The sequence below is a fragment of the Lissotriton helveticus genome, chromosome 2_1 (genome assembly GCF_964261635.1).
Source record: "Lissotriton helveticus chromosome 2_1, aLisHel1.1, whole genome shotgun sequence".
In the NCBI taxonomy this organism is placed as follows: domain Eukaryota; kingdom Metazoa; phylum Chordata; class Amphibia; order Caudata; family Salamandridae; genus Lissotriton; species Lissotriton helveticus.
The window spans coordinates 384,186,426-384,206,263 of record NC_136059.1 but is presented as its reverse complement, the minus strand read 5'-3'; the positions used below and the strand labels follow the sequence as shown (position 1 = coordinate 384,206,263).

General features: G+C 44.9%; 1 protein-coding gene across 1 annotated transcript in view; it reads right to left on the bottom strand.

Annotated features, from left to right (window-relative positions):
- C7 (complement C7) overlaps positions 1-19,838 on the bottom strand; it is a 643,094-nt gene that overhangs the window by 456,623 nt on the left and 166,633 nt on the right. The window contains exon 9 of the mRNA XM_078675005.1: positions 11,821-11,934. Within this exon, the coding sequence (XP_078531131.1) occupies positions 11,821-11,934 (114 nt within the window). The remainder of the gene's footprint in view (positions 1-11,820; positions 11,935-19,838) is intronic.

The following is a 19,838-nucleotide window of genomic DNA, read 5'->3' as shown; positions in this document are numbered from 1 at the left end:
ACCGGGAGCCCTACTTGTATGTTTAAATTTGTTTGAGAGAAAGTAATCAGATTCACAGGATTTCTGTGTCATTAAAACTTAAATAGGCAGCTGGGATCTGAAGTACCAATTTTAGTACTGCAGTTCCCAGCTGCCATTTTTGCTGTTGGTGACATGCAAATGACAAGCAAACCACAAGTAGGGGGCAAGCTCCACTGTGTGAACCTCGAACTCTTTTAATTAATTTAATTAATCTAGTAAAAACAAAAAGAAATGACCAAAGGCCAAGCACTGAGTGGCAAACCATGGGCATTGGCCCTGCACTCAACCCTAAAGGCCATGTGCAGTGAGAATTGTGCACCTACGGTTAGGCGCTACGCCCACTGCTCTCTGGACATGGCTTAATGCTATGTGCAGCAGAGTTTACCCCACATACACTTCTGCACCAGAACTTATATGGACATGGCCAAAGGCAGGGCACACTGGGGTTCATAATTTCCTTTTTCACTATTACTAAAAAACACAGTAAAGATGAGTGATGGCTCTGGCTCAACCGTGGCAAGCCACAGAAACTTGACAGTTATGGTTAACAAAACAAACATCACACTCAGTAACTTGTAACATTTGTCATGCACGTAAGACTGACATTGCAAATCAAAAATAGTTAACAGGAGGACAATATAGCAAGTGGCCAAAGTTATGGCGTGTGCTGTGTGCTTTCTTAACTATAACCACAGGTTTAAAGCAGAAGTATTACTTATCTTTTCCCTAAGTTTTTCACTGCACACACACACACATACACACACACATATACACAACCTTATTTATATTTAGCTGTAGATGCAAAACAAAAAGCAGAGAACTCTGGGTAGTTCCCAAGTGTAGGTGGAGAGCAGCTCTTGTATGCTGCACACTACAACACCAGCGACACTCTACATATGCTCACTTCAAATGTCTGCTTTTCTATCAAATGTTTTAAGCATGGGATTAGCACATTACCATTCGTGCTGAGATAAAAAGGGATATAGTGTTTGCCCATTTCTACAGCAGAGTCTTTAAGCATTGGATTAGCACAGGGCCATCAATGCTGAGCTGTAAAATGAAAAATGCCTTTTGCCACTCCAGGCACAGTGTTACTGCTTTGGATTGGCAAAATACCATCCAAGCCAATAGGGAATAAATAAAAGCAACCCCTGACACTTGTTTCATTATCATTATAGCTCTTCCGCTTTGTTTGGAAACAAGGGCGCACCCAGTATTAGTCAAAACAATACTCTTTGAGGCATAGAGTGCATATAAATTATGCAAAAAAATGAGCGGCTAACCACAGAGCACAGCTTCTGCCCCTTGTTTTCTAAAGAAACAGAACCTCATGAAATTGGTTTGGCATCCACTAAACATCCTCGGTGGAGAAAAGGTGATATGAATACTGTGTATTGAAAGCCTCTGCCTGTACACCTTTTGCTGATTAATTCCACATGCTCCCCTCCCCTTATGATGACTTGGATTCAAGAATGTGGCACTGGGGTTACCATTTTTTCTTTTTTTCAGTGATCCCATGGGAGTACTGCGAGATTGAGGCAAAATTGCATATATTATCAGAACGCTCCATTTTTGAATTGGCGCTCCTGCAAGAGTCTCTAGAGCCTCTAACGGACCCATACATCCAGATATACAATTATTTTTTAACCTTAATTTCTCAAAAACTACTCAACGGATTTACACCAAATTATAAAAAAAGCAAAATCTGCAGATCACGATTTAGCTTCCTGGCAAATTTGGTGTAATTCAGTTCAGCAGTGAAACCTGCAGCCCTGTCCAAAAAAGTCTATGGAAAATACATGGGGATTTCGCGTTTTGGGACCACTCGCTTTACTCCTGATCTAAGACTCCCAATGTTGTTGCATGATATATAATTGCAACCTCTATAATCATTTGGCGGGTGTTTTTCCATACTCTAATCAACCCCTATTTCAGTTTTGTGGATTTCTAATACTTCAGCTTGAAAAGGACACTGAATTAAGATCACTAAATATTTGTACTTGCATCAGGATCTCAAGTCAAGTTCAGCACACAAATGACACAGAATGTGAGCTAGCCTAGAGGAAACATTTGCAGAAATGTGGGCAACCCTTTATACCAATTGTGTCCTTGGAACCATATTATCATGCACATGTTGTAGTGATAACAATCAGTTTCCTATGAGAGCAAAATAGCATTCATCATGGACAGTTATACTTAACACCCAATCAACTAAGAAATATATTTTTTATTTAATGATTTTCAAAACGCGGATATAGCCATGAAGGTAGTTCCAAGTATTTTCAAGTTAGATGGGTCTGATATGTTTTCAGTATTTAAAGTAAGGATCAAGGGGTCATCAGTGTCGATTTTTCAAAAGATCGTAAATGATAAACACATAAAAAAGATTCAATGGGGGACTTTAGTTTCCTTCCTGAAAATCCGTACTCCGGGAAGCTTCTCAAGAAAGTAATCTGGCCTTGAAGCTGTCAGAAGGCCTTGAATCATTTCAAACAGGCACTGTAAAATGCTCCAGTACTGAACGTTTCTCAGTATGTTTAACCTTCATTGTACAGAACGATGCTCGTGAATAGTCAATTGGAACTGTGCTTGCTGATATCAGCCAGAAGGGAGGGGAACAAACATGAAGTGGAACAAGGCCGCTACAGAAAAAGAATGCATTTTTTCCCCAGAGTTTTATACAGCACGAACTTGACTTAAAGGTATCAGAGCACTTTACATGAGCACCAGTTGTGCTCCAGACGGATACATTAATTTTTTGCACAGGTGAATTGAGTGATTTGCCCAGAATCACAGGATGTTGAGCGTCCCTGCCAAGACTCGAACCCGGTTCATCAGTCTAAAGGTCGATGGATCTAGCTATAAGACAACATCCTCTCCCCTAATGCATTGTTTGGGTTAGTGTGTACTTTAAGGCACATTGGGATACATTAGGAAACGGCCTCTCTATACAGTGTACTAAAATGGAGTTCACTTTGTAGCAAGTGTGAGAGATCCCCAAACAGCAGGTAGAGGTAAAGCTAGATAATATTAACTATCTTTAAGTGATAGTGTGGGCGAGCAGTTAGGCTTATCAGAGGGTAGTGTTATGTTATGGTAAAGGAACTTGTAGAGTGCAACATTTACCCAGAGGTGTTTTGGAGCTAGTCAGAGTGCAGAGCAAGTCTGGAAGAGGAGGCTACTGAATAAAAAGCCAGGTTTTAAGGAGATTCCTGAATTGCAGAAGAGAGAGAGCTGACCTAATGTGCAAAGGGAGGAGATTTCATTGTTTGGTTGCTCCTGCCATGAAGCTGCTTCCGCCCCATTTATAGGGCTCGATTCACAGAACTAACTTAGGACAAAATCCTAAACTTACTACCATTTTGGTATTCACAGAAGGCACTTACTCATTTTGGTATTGACAGAAGGCACTTACTCATTTCGGTATTCACAGAAGTTAGGAGTCCTAACTTTAGGACTCCTAAATGCCTTCTGTGAATACCGAAAGTCGTAAAGTTAGGACTTTTCTCAGTTTAAGAGTAGTACAGTTAGGAGTCCTACCTTTAGGACTCCTAAATGCCTTCTGTGAATACCGAAAGTCTTGAAGTTAGGATTTGTCTCAGTTTAGGAGTAGTAAAGTTAGGACTCCTAACTTTAGGACTCCTAAACTGAGAAAAATCCTAACTTTAAGACTTTCGGTAGTCACAGAAGGCATTTAGGAGTCCTAATGTTAGGACTCCTAACTTCTGTGAATACCGAAATGAGTGAGTGCCTTCTGTGAATACTAAAATGGTAGTAAGCTTAGGATTTTGTCTTAAGTTAGTTCTGTGAATCGGGCCCATTGTTTTTTGTATCTATTGGAATTTATTTTAAAGGATCCTGATGATCTTAGATTTCTGCTGGGGGTGTACCAAGAACAAGATTTCTTCAGAAAGAGAGGACCCGAGTCATACAGGGCCTTATATGCAAGACAAAGAGATTTGAATTGAATCCTGTTCTTTACATTGAGCCACTAAAGATCTTTAATAGCAAGAGAGACAGAGTGAGGCCTAGGCAGTCCTAGTAGTAATCTTGCTGCTGAGGTCTGAAGAATTTGAAGTTTATTGACATATTGAGCCTGCAGGCAGTTGTAAAGGCCATTACAGTAATCTATTTTGGGTGGGGAGAACATTTAATATTTTCCTTTGGATTATAAGGGTGTTGTCAGATGATAAAACCACTGCATTGATTTGCTTACCCAGATTTAAGCTAGCATTCTTGATGACCCCAAGACTCTTGGCTTTATTGGTAGGGGCAGGGAGTGGTCCCATTTCTGCAGGCCAGCAAGGTGCTGACCAGAAGTTGGGATTATTTCTGAACAGGATTAAGCTTGAGGCACTGTTTGCACATCCAGGAGTTGATATGCCTCATACAATTCTGAATTTGATGGCTAGTGTCCTTGGAGTTGTTAGAGGTGGAGAGTACGATTTGCGTGTCATCTGCATATGAGGTGAACGAGAAGCCAAAATATTGGATAAGGGGGGCCAGTTCCCCTACATAAATATTAAAAAGAGTGGGGCTGAGCGAAGAGCCCTGTGGAACTCTGCATGGCAAGGAGAAAGATTTAGATGAGAAAGAATCTGATTTGATCGCATTTTCCCTGTCAGAAAGGAAGGATATGAGTAATTGTAAGGCTAGATTATTGGTGCTAGTCGCTTCCAAACATCGGATCAAAATGGAGTGATCCACCGTGTCAAAGGCTAGTGATAGGTCTAACAAGATCAATGCGGCCAATCCACCCTCATCCAGAATAAACGTAAGTTAATCAGTGGCCTTAATGAGGGCTGTCTTAGTACTGTGTTCCGATCTGAACCCAAATTGAGGAAATCAAGACAGGTGTTCACTTTGATGAACTGATTTAGTTGCGTGTTCATAACTTTTTCAATTATTTTTTAGGGAAAAAGGAGTCTGGAAATTGGACGATAGTTAGCTGGATCCTCCAGGTCAAGGGTTGGTTTTTTTAGGACCGGGAAAGTGTTAAGCATTTGTTGTACTAAGTGAGACACACACTCAAGAATAAATGTGAGCCAATTTGCAAAAATAACATCACGTTTTAAAGCACACAGTTTTAGGAAAAATACTTTTGTAGTTAAGAATTTTCACAGTTAGATAAATATATCACTTCCGTGTGCAATTAAGCACCAGAGGAAAGAATGGGGAAAAGGCTGAATATTGCATGGGAATTCAGGCAATACTTTCACGAAGGTCACTTTCACGTTGTAGAACGATGTGGAGCCCTGGACAAAGTTTCATCAGGAGAAGCTTTGGCGCATCCCAGATCGGCTGGGAGCAGTGTTGCTGAGGTCTTGGAAGCTGGTGCGCAAAGATGAAGTGGGCCATATGAAAAAGTATTGCAAGTAGAGACTTATAGGTAAGTCCAGTGGGTCTCCTTAGAGGGAGGAAGTCACAGGGGCCTGAGGACTTAGGGAGCAGGGTTGGTTGGTTGGTGCTGGGGATAGGTGTAGAGCGAACAGGTCAGCTGGGCGTTATGCGTCTTGAGGTCCTTGCAGTCAGGCGCAGGCGACTTGGAGAGGGGATCTCGGGAAAGCTAGACCACTCAAGAAGTGGGTCTCTTGGATATTGATGTCCCTCAATAGGGCTTGCTTCTGGTGCTCTGGGGTTTAGAGTGGGCTCTTCTTCTCAGTGTTTGCCTGTGGGGTCCTGTACCCTGGGTATTGGTATGCTGCATCTCTAGTAGGTCCTGGTGTCTCCAAACTTGGTGGGGAGACAGATATGACCCTCTTGAGCTGTTGTACGTTTTCTCACTTTGGGACTGCATCAAGGTCATCGGGGAGCAGGATGTCGACAAACCCGGCTCCACTGGATCGGTGCCTTGCAGTGTGCAGGGGAGTGGTACCTTCACTCCAAGGAAGCTTCACTGTGATTTCTGGAAGGCTGGGGGTGCTCCGGGGTTCTTGGAGTCTATTCAGGTTTCAGGATGGCAAAGCAGCAGCGATTGTCGAGTACTGGGAGCAGGAGACAGGGTTTGGCAACTTTTTCTTCTGCAGCAGGACTTCAGTTCTCAAGCAGTGGGTCTTCTTTGTCCTGGTCATCAAATATCCGATGAATCAGAGGTCCAGGTCTCGTGGTGCCATCTAAATACTGAATTTAGGGGAGGTACAAGGGAGACAGGTAGTAGACAATACGTTACTTGCCTTTAGGGTGTCTACACCGGCTAGTGACTACTTCCTATGGGAAAAGGCACTAACCTACCCCTGATAGGAGGTTTTCTCACCATCTCAAGATAGTAGGATTTCAGGTGATGGGTTCACCTCATCTGCCCCACCTTGAAGTTGATACAGGCAAAGTGGGGACCCTCTTCCTAATTTAACTATGTTTTTCAATGTCCCTCCAGCCTAAAAGTGGAGCAGGAAAGAGGGCTAGGCTTCCCCCACTATCTGGAGGTTCTTGGGTTGGATATCCAAGGCAGCCTTGCCTTCGAAGCTTCCCAAACAGGAAGCCCATCCTGTCCTGGAGGAGGTGTAAAGTCCCGGCGCCTAGAGCAGGCTTTGTCTCTGTCCTCTGAGAGCGCTGGCTCTCACCCCATGAGATCAGAAAATATGTCTGGTAGTAGCAGGCTGGCAAAAACAAGAAGTCAAGCACCACACCAGTGCTTGGTAGGTTTTCTGGGGGCCCTCTAAAATGGTCTCCTGTGGGAATCTATTAATAAATCCCCCACTGGCATGAGTGAGGATTTATTAGGAAAGATGTTTGATTCGAAACACCTACGAAATCAGCGAAGCCATCATGGAACTAGGAAACTCGTTTTGACAAGTAGCCAACCCATGTACTCTTTATGGCTTCCCTGTGTACATAGAACATCTCAGAATGGACTGGACATTGTAGGGGCATATATGCTCATGCTGATATGCCCACACATAGAATATAGTGCACCCTGTCTTAGGGCTAAAGGGCTGCAGTAGCGGTAACTTATCTATATCCCATACAGTGTATTGGAAGGCATGGCACACAGGGCTGTGTGCCCGACTCTTTGGATTCTCCGGACAAAGAAATGCAGCCTGCAATACCAAAGTGGATAGCCTTGGTGAGGGGTCCCTGGGGTGGCACAATCAGTGCTGCAGTCCTAGAGGACCCTATTTAGTACCCATGCCCTAGGTACCAAGGGTACCAATTATTAGGGACTTACAGTTCTGCCCATCGTGGTACAGTTTTGGGGAAGGTGATCTGCCAATGGAAACCTGGGGGCAGATTTACAATGAAAGTAACTCAGTGCACGCCTCAAGCCATGTGGCTGCGCCACACTGAGTCACTTTCAAAGCATAGGGATGCAACATATTTACAACAATATGTTGCATCTCTGTGTTGCCCCCTGCACTGGTGCACAAACAGCTGCCATACACTGGTGCAGGCATCCTTGCACCATGGTGAAAAGATGCCTGCGTCGTGGGGAGATTGTTTTTGTTCAGGGAAGGTTCCCTTCCTGCACAAAAACAATCTGAAATGCATTTTTTCAACTTCTATGTGTGCTGCATTAGCACACATAGCAGTTCAAAAACAGGATTTTTTTCAACGATTGTTTATGAGCAGGAAGGGAAACCTTCCTGAACAAAAACAATCAGAAGTGATTTCCTCTTTCTATGAGTGCTGCAGAATGCAGCATACATAGAAAGAGGAACAAAATGAGGAGAAATTAATAAATTTCGCCTCGTTGGGCCACTTTACAACTACCCTGGGGAGGTGTAGCATTCTGACGCATTTCCAGATTTACGATTCCTCATAAATCTAGAAATGTGTCTGGTTCCATAGGTGTTGTGTGGAAACACCCACAGCAACACCCATCAAACACTCCTTTCATACAAAGTGTTGCGTGTAAAGGGGCCTGTTTTACAAGGACATCAAAAGTCACGCAGGGTGGCTTTTCCTGTCCTTGTAAATATGGAGCAGTAAAATGTGCCACCGGTACATCACAAAAAGTGACGCACCAGTGTCACAGGGGGCTTGTAATCTGCCCCCTGGTTAACAGGGATCCAAGGCACTTACAGTTTGAAATTACATCACACATCAGGCAAAAAGTGGGGGCAAACCATGTCAAAGGAAGGACCTTTCACACAGACACACTTGATTGGAACTTCATTTAAGAAACAGACTGTAAACCCCCAAATGTCTGTTGCCTATGAAGAGTGAAATCTGCAAGGTGCTCTTTTCCATCCACCAGGTAAACACATTTGGAGAGGAGGAAGCAGGAAGGATGTATATGCAAGGTGAAATCAGAGATTGAAATCACCAGCTTAACACAAAGGAAACCACACCTTTCTGCAGCACACACAGAGGGTCCAAATAAAGCCTAAACAATTGTTCGGTGCTGATGCGTTCTTTCTGATCTATAGACTGCCACTGGCACTGGCTCTGATTAAAAATCCTAAAAAACACTCAAAACAGTAACTGAAAACTCCAAACCCATGCATTCACAGAGCATGTCCAATTTAGACAAATCAGCTGTCTCAAAGGAAAGCACAATCTTGTGCAGCATACACATGGGTCCAAATAAACTATCATTCATCTTTAAACTATACACATGATACACTGTCTCCATCCTTGAATGCTGAGAGAAAGGGATCCGGTATATAGAACTGAAAAGCCATTTAACCAGGAAGAGCTGGACACAATCTCTCCAGACTAGTACAGGGGAGAAAGTGTATACCCTCTACATATGCTGCTACCACGATTAGTGACCATATAGCCTCGGTTGTGGCAATTGCTACCTTCAATCAGAATGGGTGCACACTTGGGGTATCCCCAAGTCATCAATTTTTTTTTTGTATTTGACTCCTATGATTGTCAAGTTCAATGAAGGAACTTGAGCCTACCAGTTCAAACATTTAAAAAACATATTTTAACTTAGGCCTGTCTATTTCAAGCTTTTTCTCCAGGCACATGGAAATTGGTGGTGTAGGTCAATGTTAAGTGAATATGGTACCAGACACAAAGGTAGATATTTGAGGTTCCACACCATGAAGCTGAGAGTCTCTGCTTTACGTGGAATGCATTCTACATTTTTTTTTGCATGGGTTTGAAGTACTAATGGGTGCTTTACTGTACCCATTCTATGCTCTCTTATTGGTTTGATGCTAGCTAAGTGGTATCTCAGAACAATATGTATCTACCTAACATTACATTGTAGGAAGTTTGCACCATGAAATGTGCTGCATGTACAACACAAACTCTAAAATGCAATTTATCAAGCCACGTAAGGCGACTTTGTGTGGTCCAACATGTCTTGATAAATCAGGAGTAATGCAATGCAGGACAGATCTCTATGTTGCATTACTCTTCCCTGGGAAGGCATTCCATGGGCTTTGTTTGGGTGTTCCCACACAACTCCCATGGATTATGATGCATTCCTAGATTTACTGTCACTGGTTGACCTGGGAATGCACCAAAAACATAAGATTTCCCTTGGTAGGCATAACAAGCATTCAACTATTCTGCATGCAATGCAGGCACCCTTGCACCAAGGTGCAAGGGTGCCTGAGTTGGTGCTAGGCAGCCCACTGTGCACCAGGTAAGAACAGGAGTGCTCCGTATTGTAATTAATTTGGTGCATTCCTGCCCTTTCCCTGTTGCACAGCAAGCTGACTTGCTGCACTGTATAACCTATTAATGAATAGGTCCATATGTGTCTGTTTAAACAGAACCGGTAACTCTAATACCTTTAAGTCAATGTAGCCATAAAGACTGCTATAATTTCTAAACTCTAAACTATGGAACAAGCAGACTTTTTCTTTCATTCATCAAGTATAAGGAGCTTGACACCAATTTGTTCACATGAACACCCTTGGCTTTTGCCCATCGGCTCTAATCATAGACACTTAAGGAGCTCGTCTCACTCTTTGGAAATATGTGGTCTCATGAAAAAGTATATAATACACAAAAATGTTACAAAACTAAAATATTTTTCACAAAGGTTGACAGTAAGCAGTCCTGCCAAGTACCATGCATTAGGTGTTAGTCTAATGCATTTCAGTGGAGTTCCACATCACCACACTCAAATGCATTGTCGCAAATTACAGGCATAGCGCCAGGGCTGTTAAGCTATTCGCGCTGCCTAGTACGGTTAAAGCAAACTAGACTGTCTGGCAGTGTGTGGCGTGCGCTCACTGCTCCCACAGGCTTGGGAACATCACGTCCTGTAAAAAGTATGGGAATGCTGTTCAACCTCAAAAACCTCATCTGGTACCCGTGTCTTACAACATGGCATTGCGCAACACTAATCTCTTTGGGGCAGATTTATGAAGACCTTGCGCCGCCGGTGCGTCACTTTTAACATTCCCCAGCACCACGTCATTACTGGCTGCCATGAGAGGGTCAGGCAGCACGTCACATTGCCGGATTTGGGTTGTACTTTTATTTCATATTGGCTGAATAGCCTGCTCCCTCTCATCCTTGTTGTGGAGAACCCAAGGTACAAAATACATTTACTTGCCATTGAATATAACTGTCTCTCTGATGGTGACTACGCTTCCGTGCGTGTCACGTCAGCAGGCTTGTTTTGACATCACGGCTGTAAACGGAAGGGCATCAAGTCGCTGCCATGTTTCCAATTGTGGGCTGGGCCGGCTGATGGTGCAAGATGTCTGTCAACGGTTTCACCCACATATAGCAAAAGAGAGACTTGAAGAAGGCTGTTGTGCACTCTTTTGCTCTTTTTAGGAATATGTAGCCAATTTCATGCACATTGTTGTGGTTGGCCAAATCATTTACTACAGCAGCAGCAAGCAAAGGTAAGTAGTCAGTTTGTTAAGCATGTCTACGTATTCTTTGTATCAGCGCCCTTGCCTAAAACACTCCCACTTGAACCCACCACCCTATTCGCTCACCCGTCAGCATACTGATATCTGTGCGCGCACCCTCAGATAGTGACCGATTAAGTCATTTAGGTGTCATAGACACAACCATGTTAGCCTCTCTTCTCGCATGCTCTGAATTTTTACATTTACACACAGATTAGGGAAAAGCAGGGGAAATATTTTAACAAAATATAAACAGTTTTGTGAAATTAGCATTACAGGATAAAGGATGTATTGATTTTGTACAATAGAAATCTCTATTGAATAACAACAAGCTAATGAGATGTTCCATCTTCTTTCTTATATACATATCACACAATGTGTTTTAGATGCCCCAATCTCTTGGTGTCTTTTTTCTGCAGTGAGAAGTTTTATGATTTGGAACAAAGACGTGATGAAGTTCAAACAACCAGGTGGTGATGGCGGTAAGTTTGTAAAGCGAGCGGAGCTTCACTCATGGAAGCTGAGGCCAGATTGCTCTGAATTGATCTGACTGTGGTGTTGCCAACATCAGAGCACCTAAAGATGCTATGATGGAGTCTGGCGTTCCTTTGCGGTTGGGGCTGCACTTTCATGTTGGACGCCACAGGTCACGCTGAGTGGGGCATGCTGCCCAGAGAGCGGGGCTCTCATGTAGAAGGACCAAAAAAGAGTGATTGGCCCTCTTGGGCATACATTTATTGTTTTTGCAAGTATTATTTTGCCTGCTTTTTATATGTCAACAAGTTCTTTCTGCCTGTTGGTGAGGTTACCCTGAGTCATCTGTGGTTGGTGAAAGAAGTTAGCACCATTACATTCCGTGAGCAAATGTTACTTATAGTTATTCAAATGTCACTCATAATTACACTGAAAACGTCATACATAGCAAAACTGAAACCTTGTTTTTTTCACGTATAGTGTGCATCTCTATATAACATTTTAATACTGGTTCGACTATTTTAGTTACATTTTGTATAAAAAATGTGTCACCTACCTTCTGACCACTTCAATACTTCATTTAGCTTTGTGCACTCTCTAGATGTTTTCTTCCAAAACAAAAACCCTGATGAAGATGAAGTACATTTTTGCATGTCTAGCACACTCATACCTAGAAAGAAATAGTTTTGTTGTTCAGTATGTCTGATTAAAATATAAACACATGTTATACTCGTGGGCGTTTCTTCAGTATTCAGTTATCACATCAAAGAAAAACACAGTAATGACGTAAATCACAATCTGGGTGCTATTAGGTTTTACACATAAATAGACATAATAAAATTATAGTTAGGTGAAAATGTCAGTTAACAAATGATGTTTTAAGTTAGAAAAACCACAGAAATTCATCAGTTCTAGTTAACTGAAGAAACTATAACCTGCACCCCTGCCATGCACAGTATTGCTATCAATGATGTAATTTCAGAATTCATCAGTGATGATATTTGTGATAGCATTCAACATCCCATGAAAAATGTAGTATGTGAGGTCATAAGTCGTGCATGGTGAGGGCATGAGATAAGTATATATATATATATATATAAATATATATATATATATATATTGCTTCGTCTCTTCTCACCACAATACCTCATGGATGAAGTCACAGCACTGCAGCAGGTTAGTTTCAAGAATTTTTATTTACACACCATGTGCAAAATTAAAGTGCATCAAATAACGGTCATATATATATTTTTTTTCAAACAAGTGCCCAAACTTTGAAAAGCGCACCCTTGAAGGACTGCTCCTTGCGGTTTATCCTAGGCACCCTAGGCACAGACTCGCTCTGTTGCTCATCGGTTTGTTCTTGCAGACCTGACGCGTTTCTAGGCTCCTGCTTTTCATCAGAGGTCAATCAGTAAAAATGAACACGGGGAGAGTTCTGGCCTTTTCTATTTCAATTCTTTTAATGTCACCGCCATTCGTGGGTTCTTTTAACTTTACGGTGCATTGTAGGAAAGTTAGTTCCTTTTGTGCCAGAATATATTTGTCACCTTAGTAGGTTCCTCGTTTGCCATCCTTTTAAACTTTTATTGTTACCCTTAGTGGGCCCGGGAGCAAGGTGAGAGTCTCTTTGAGCCGCAATCCTTCAAGCCGCATGACGGGTTCGGAGCAGTTCCAACCCGCGGCCTCCTTCCAGGAAGGAGCTGAGGTGGATAAACTTTTTGGGGGGAAAGTTTTTTTAAGATTCGTCAAACAGGGTTAAAGCAATTACCAAACCAAAAAGCGCTGTTTCTATGGAAAAGCAGACCTAACTATAACTACCTAGTGGTGACCAGCACTAGGTCATATATATATATATATATATTCACTGAAAAAAACATAGGTTTCACTCACGTTATAGTTAGGAATTAGCATTTAAAAAACCTTGCAAATTCATTGAAAAAACCATAGGTTTCACACGTTATAGTTAGCTGAACATTTTTCTCATACAAAACCTTTGAAATACCTCCGTTATAGTTAGCTCGGCTAACTATAACTTGCGCGCTAGCAATGCACTGCTGATGACGTCACATATTACATCACTCATGACATGGTCAGTGACATCACTCATGACATCACTGATGACATCTCAAATGACATCCCTGATGACATCACTGATGAAATCATCCAGTGAATGTGTGTCTTTCTGAAAAATATTTTTTTTATATATATGTATATCTAAAGGTCGATGGAAGAATAAATGGGTAAATAAGTGTCTAAATGGATGTTTTTTTTGTAAAATTGATTGTATAACTGACTTATTAAGTATATCTTAGTGAATAGGTGTACTAGCGAGTAATCTTTAAATATTTAAATATCTGTATCAGTGTCTCACTTTATATATAAGTGGCTGCATGGGTTGGTGAGTAGCTACATGAGTGTGTATATGGGTTATTAGTTGTTTTTTTTGAGTACCAAAATGAGTGTTTGTACGGTTCGGTGGGGAGTATTACTTAGCGCACAGATGCATGAATGACTGACTCACTGTTTGTATCTGTTTTGAAGACAGCATGTGTGCAGGACTGTATGGGTGGATGATTGTGTGTATGGGTGTGTTAGTGAGTGAATGACTGTCTCAATAGTATCTTTATGAGTAACTACATATGTTTTAAACTAGTATATGTGAGTATTGATGTATATAAGTGAGTATATCTGAGAGCGACAGATTCTAAGGCTTCCTGTATAAATAAGTGTGAGACCTGACAGGCCACTGGGTGGTCCCTCCTATTATTTATTTAATTTCTGTCCCCTTTTTGCCCCTCAATTCCTTTCATTTTTGATGTCCACTGAAATTTTTAGGAGTTGTCCTAGGGGTTAGGTACTCCTTGACCCTATAGTTCCTCATAAGCCTTGAAATCCCTTCTTTTCTAGGGCAAGTTTAGCCACACAAAATGATGGTCAGTAACTGCCATAACTGATTACCTCAGGGACTGGGCCATAGACACATATGGGGAATATAGAACCTTCTGGCCTGTTCTAGACACTAGGGGTATAAAAGGCCAACTATAAGGCGGACATTTTGTCATTCAGAGTCAGCTGGAGTACAGGCTGTGGCGCTAGGTGGGGGGTAGGATATTCAGAGGGTTGACTTTCTTCCAAGGGATTGCCCCCTTACTGCTTTCACCACCCTTCCCCCTTACTGCAGACCTGACCCTGCCAAGTTGAGTTCCTGTTGACCCTGGGCAAAAGATCCACCCAGTTCCAGAGAAATCGATCTTAGGAGACCGATCTGTGTAGTAGTTCTGCTCCTGTGTCCAGAGGTTGAACTTTTACTAGTTTCTGTGAGGGAACTGCCACGGAAGGAGAGTGGACAGAAAAGCCGATTTGATACCACCCCCCCTTCTCCTTTCGTTTTATTCCCCGTCTCCCTCGTTGTCTCCCTCTCACCTGGGGTCCGTGGCGCCAACGCGGGAGTGCTTTCTCGCAGTGCAGACTTGGTGGAGGAAATTGGTGGCAGTGAACCCAGGAAGCGTGACGGCACTGAGGAGAAGTGGAGCGTGAATTCCCCAGACCTGGGCAGTCGCGGTACTGCGCAAGCCCCGTGAGGCAGACGTTGATCCCTGAGAGGGAGGGTAGTGTGGCTGAGAGAGAATCGGGCAGCCGCGGTACTGCGCACGCCCGGGAGGCGGAAGCTGATCCTTGTGAGGGGGTGGAGTGGCAACCCGAGACCTGCCGCGTTCGAGCAGGGTCGGAAGAAGAGCCACTAATCCCCTGCGCTTGCGTTTTGGAGCTGCCCCTACCGACGCTGATAGAGTGGAGCGCCGAAGGGACCGCCGCACAAATCCGGCCCAGTCAGCTGTCTCAAGGCTGCCGTGCTGGGGCCGGAATCACCCCCACGACAGCTGAACCAAGATCGGAGTGGTGAGCAGGCCGGAACTGAATTGTGGTACCATCCGGTAAGGACGTGGTGGGAAGTGCGGGGCCTCAGGGGCTAAGAGGGCTTTGTGACTGGCCTTAGGTTGTCCCAGAGGGGAGAGAGTTGTGACTATTTCCCCGGAATAACCGCGAGGGAGTTATGAACTGTTGCTTCCCGTGAGGGGACTGGGAAGTTGCCCGCAGACCTTGGGAGATCTCCCCTTTGAATAAACAGCGCCTGGAACAGCGCGACACCAGTGCGTGGCACTAGGGTTGAGGCATTTTTCCTCTGGTCAATAGAGGAACAACAGTGAAAGTTAGCTTTACCATTCATGTCGGCTGAGATAACAGAGTGCCCTTAAAGAAGGTGGGGGCCACCCCTGTTTGCAGAACAGTGAGAGACAGAGCAGCCTGTGGAAATCTGACATAATTATATGAATTTAGAGCATTCTATGTAGCGTAGACAGAATAACAGAAATAACCTGCCTGTCTTTATTTATATAAACAGCTGCTTGAACAATGGAAATAATGTGATAGTAATGTAACTGTTGATGGAACCTGTAACTACATGCCAATAGTAACATTGAGACCCTAAGGGTAATGTATAGTCTTGCCTTATTATAGAGGGGGTTTGGATATTGCTGTGTTCTCCAATTTTAGTTGAATACTCTGCACTGTCTAAATACGGGAAAACATTGCTAGACTCCTTCCATTGGTGTGAGAACTGTGTAAGAAAATGTTAAATGTAAAAGTGTAGATGGTAACAATCAAATGTAGAGTAATTTTATGAGCTGATACTGTTAAGTAACAAAAAGAAAAAACAGCAAAGTGAATTTTATAAAACAGCCCATATTTTTCTAAGACTGGTGTAGTGTCTTTTCTGGTGGATGAACGCTGTGTTACTGAAGGGTGCGACGCAAACTTAACACATGTGCCTTTGGGATAGATCTTCCTACTTTGTGCCAAGCTACCCTATGTAGACTGGTATCCCCAGGTCTAACATAATTGGTGTCCAGCGGTGGGATGAGAACTGTGCTTGCGTCCACTCTATAGTAACATAGTGTACTCCACAGGCCTACACCTGGAGTTTTCTCCTAGCGGACTCCCTAATTATTATTTTTTTGTTTTTCCAAATTTACTCCTGGTGGTGGGTGGAGGTAGCTTCTAAATATCCTCTAAATTATTTCCTTCCAGGTGGTTGTCCCTAACTCTCTTTGGCAAAAATGGAATTCGCTCTGGAGGAGTTAGAAACCTATACTGTGGCTCAACTCCGAGAATTTTGTCAAAATATGGGAGTGTTCCTCAAGCGTGGTGCTAAGAAGGGGGAACTCCAAACCAGCTTGAGGGCGTGGGTGGCAGCTCACCCAGATGGGAAGGAGGAGGAGGAGGCAGACAGGGACACTGTCATCGGGGTAGATGTGCTGTACCAATCTGAGAGGGAGAACTTACTGACAGGTCCCAGAACACTCTCAAGAGAGGGCAGCAGTGTCTCCGCGAGAAGCTTGACTGAAGCCGAACTAGCGGATAGGAGGGAGGAGAGACAGTTAAGATGGGAGTTGGCAAAATTGGAGAAGGCAAGAGAAGAGAGTAGGCTAGCTCATTAGTTGAGTCAGAGAATTAGACTTTAAGGCCCTGCAAGTAGGGACTTCCAATTCTCCAAATGGTGGCAGCGAACCAAAGGATGTGACCAGGGAACCCAGACCTTATCTACCAAAGGACGTAGTCGCCAGCTACAGCACAGGGGATGACATCGCCAAGTGGCTGGCTGCCTATGAGGTCTCCTTAAGAGCCCATGGGATACTGGAGAAACACGGGGGGGTGGCTTGTATAAGTACATGCCTCCTGCAGGGAGGGATACACTCTTGGCCCTAGAGCAGGAAGAGCAGACCCACTACCCCACCATGAAAGTGGCGCTAATAAGAAAGTTTGGACTGACTCCAGAAAAATACCGTCAGAAGTTTAGGGGTAGTCACAAACTAGGCACACAGAATTGGGTGGATTTCTTGGACTACACAAAGTAGGCATTAGAGGGTTGGGTGCAAGGCAGCGAAGTGGGGGACTATGAGGGGTTGTACGACCTTATTCTCAAGGAGCACCTACTCGAGAAATGTTTTCCCGAGCTGCGTCAACACATGGTGGACAGCAAGCTGACCAACCCCCGGAAACTTGCTGAGGAGGCGGACATCTGGGCAAGTACCCTGGTGTCCTCAAAGGGGACTGGAGGGGATTCCCAAAGGACCGGACAGGGCGCCCCCCAGAAGAAAGAGGGGGGAGATAAAAAGAGGAAGTTCTCAAAAGGCACCCAAAACAGTTTCCAGGGAAAGGGAACAGGATTCACCCCTAAGGCTAACCCGCCCAGAAACCCTTATCCTGGCCAAAGTCAGCAGCCAAGGGTTGTCCACTGCTTTGAGTGTGGTGGCGTTGGACACTATAAGGGAGATGTCAAGTGCCCAAAGAGACCACCCCTTCCCACTGGAGGAAAAGCCCCGGGAGTAGCTAGTGTAGTGCTCGGGGAGGAGTTGCCCTTAGATAAGGGGGGTGAGTGGGCAGGTGTCACCTTAGTGTCCCTGGGAGATCGGGAGATGTTCCTAAGATCCAGGTGCCCTCAAATACTGTAAAGTATGGGCAGTGTATCACCATCAATGGCCAAAGAGGGGAGGCTCTGAGAGACACAGGAGCCAGTATGACTATGGTAAGGAGTCAACTGGTGTCTCCAGAGCAGGTGATTCCACATGTACTCCACCCCGCCGCGATGGCTGACGGCAGATTGGGCCACTACCCTGTGGCCGAGGTTCCATTTGAGTGGGAAGGGGTTGCAGGTTCACTTCGAGTTGCCGTAAGCCCTGCCGTGCCAGTCGATTGTCTGTTGGGGAATGACATGGAGCACAATGCTTGGAAGGAGGTGGAATACCGGACTCATTCTGAGATGCTGGGTACACCTGACTGGGCCTGTGCTAGCACAAGGTCTGCGACTACCCGGAGGGGGAGTTCGCTTGGACTGGAGCCTGGAACAAAGGCCCAGCCAGCTGCCAAAAAGGGAAAGAACCAAGGACAGGAGAAGCCTACCTTGGCTTCCACACCGCATGAGACAGATAGGCCACCTGCGGTGGTGGACCAGGAGTCCGTGGAGGGGGAAGTTGTCTCCCTGGAGAACTTACCTATCCCTGCTGAGTGGCATGTGGAAGGAGGTCCTACCAGGGAGGAGTTTTGTAAGGGCCAGAAGGAGTGCCCTACCCTTGAGGGACTGAGGCGACAGGCCGAAGCCCAGGAAGCAGGGAACGTTACTGGGAGTTACCATATTTACTGGGAGGATGGACTCCTCTACAGTGAACCTAAGGCATCCGTGCATGGTTCATCACGGGCCTTGGTTGTCCCTCAACGTTACCGAGCCTTTCTTTTAGAATTGGCTCATGAGATACCCTTGGCAGGACACTTAAGACAGGACAAGACCTTTGCCCGGCTTGTCCCCCACTTCTACTGGCCTCAGATGAAAGTGGCATCCGACACATACTGTCGGACATGTGTATCCTGCCAAGCCAGTGGGAAAACAGGGGTGAGGCTGAAAGCTCCCCTGGAACCACTTCCTGTCGTTAGCACCCCCTTTGAAAGGGTGGGCATCGACATTGTGGGGCCATTGGATGCACCAACTACAGCTGGTCACAGGTTTATCCTGGTTTTGGTGGATCATGCCACACGGTACCCAGAGGCAATTCCTCTGAGGACCATTACTGCACCTATAGTGACTAGGGCCCTGATGGGGATCTCTATCCGAGTGGGTTTCCCCAAGGAAGTTGTGTCCGACACGGGGACCAACTTCATGTCAGCATACATGCGGGCTAAGTGGAAGGAGTGTGGAGTTACCTACCGGTTTACCACTCCTTATCACCCACAGACCAATGGTCTGGTGGAAAGGTTCAACAAGACCTTGAAAGGCATGATAAGAAGTCTGCCTGAGAGCCTGCGGAGGAAATGGAACGTCCTCTTACCCTGTTTATTGTTTTCCTACAGGGAAGTGCCACAGAAGGGAGTGGGCTTCAGCCCCTTCGAGCTTCTGTATGGGCACCCTGTGCGTGGACCTCTCAGCCTGGTGAAGGACGAATGGGAAAAGTCTCTCAGGAAGCTTCCCCAGGATGTGGTGAGCTACATGCTGGCTTTCCGGAGCCAAATGGCTAAGTTGTGGAAGCAAGCTTCAGACAACTTGGAAGCCAGCCAAGCAGTGATGAAAGAGTGGTATGACCACAATGCTCACCCCGTGGAGTTGGAGCCTGGCCAGAAAGTGTGGTTGATGGAACCTGGAGAGCTAAGTGCCCTCCAGGATCGCTGGACAGGCCCCTTTGAGGTGATGGAGAAGAAGGGAAAGGCCACCTACCTGGTGGATCTTAAGACCCCTCGACAGCCCCTACGGATGCTGCATGTCAATCGCCTCAAACCCCACCATGAGAGGCCCGAGGTCATCTTGATGATGGTGACTGATGGAGCCGAGGAAGCGGAAAGCGAGCCTCTCCCTGATCTCTTTTCATCTCAGGAAAAGGATGGGTCAGTGGAGGGAGTGAATCTCTCCCCATCCCTAACTCCTGAGCAGCGAGAGGACTGCCGCCAGGTCTTGGAGCAGTACTCCTCGTTGTTCTCCCTTGTCCCAGGAAGGACCCACCTGTGTACCCATGATGTGGACACAGGAGA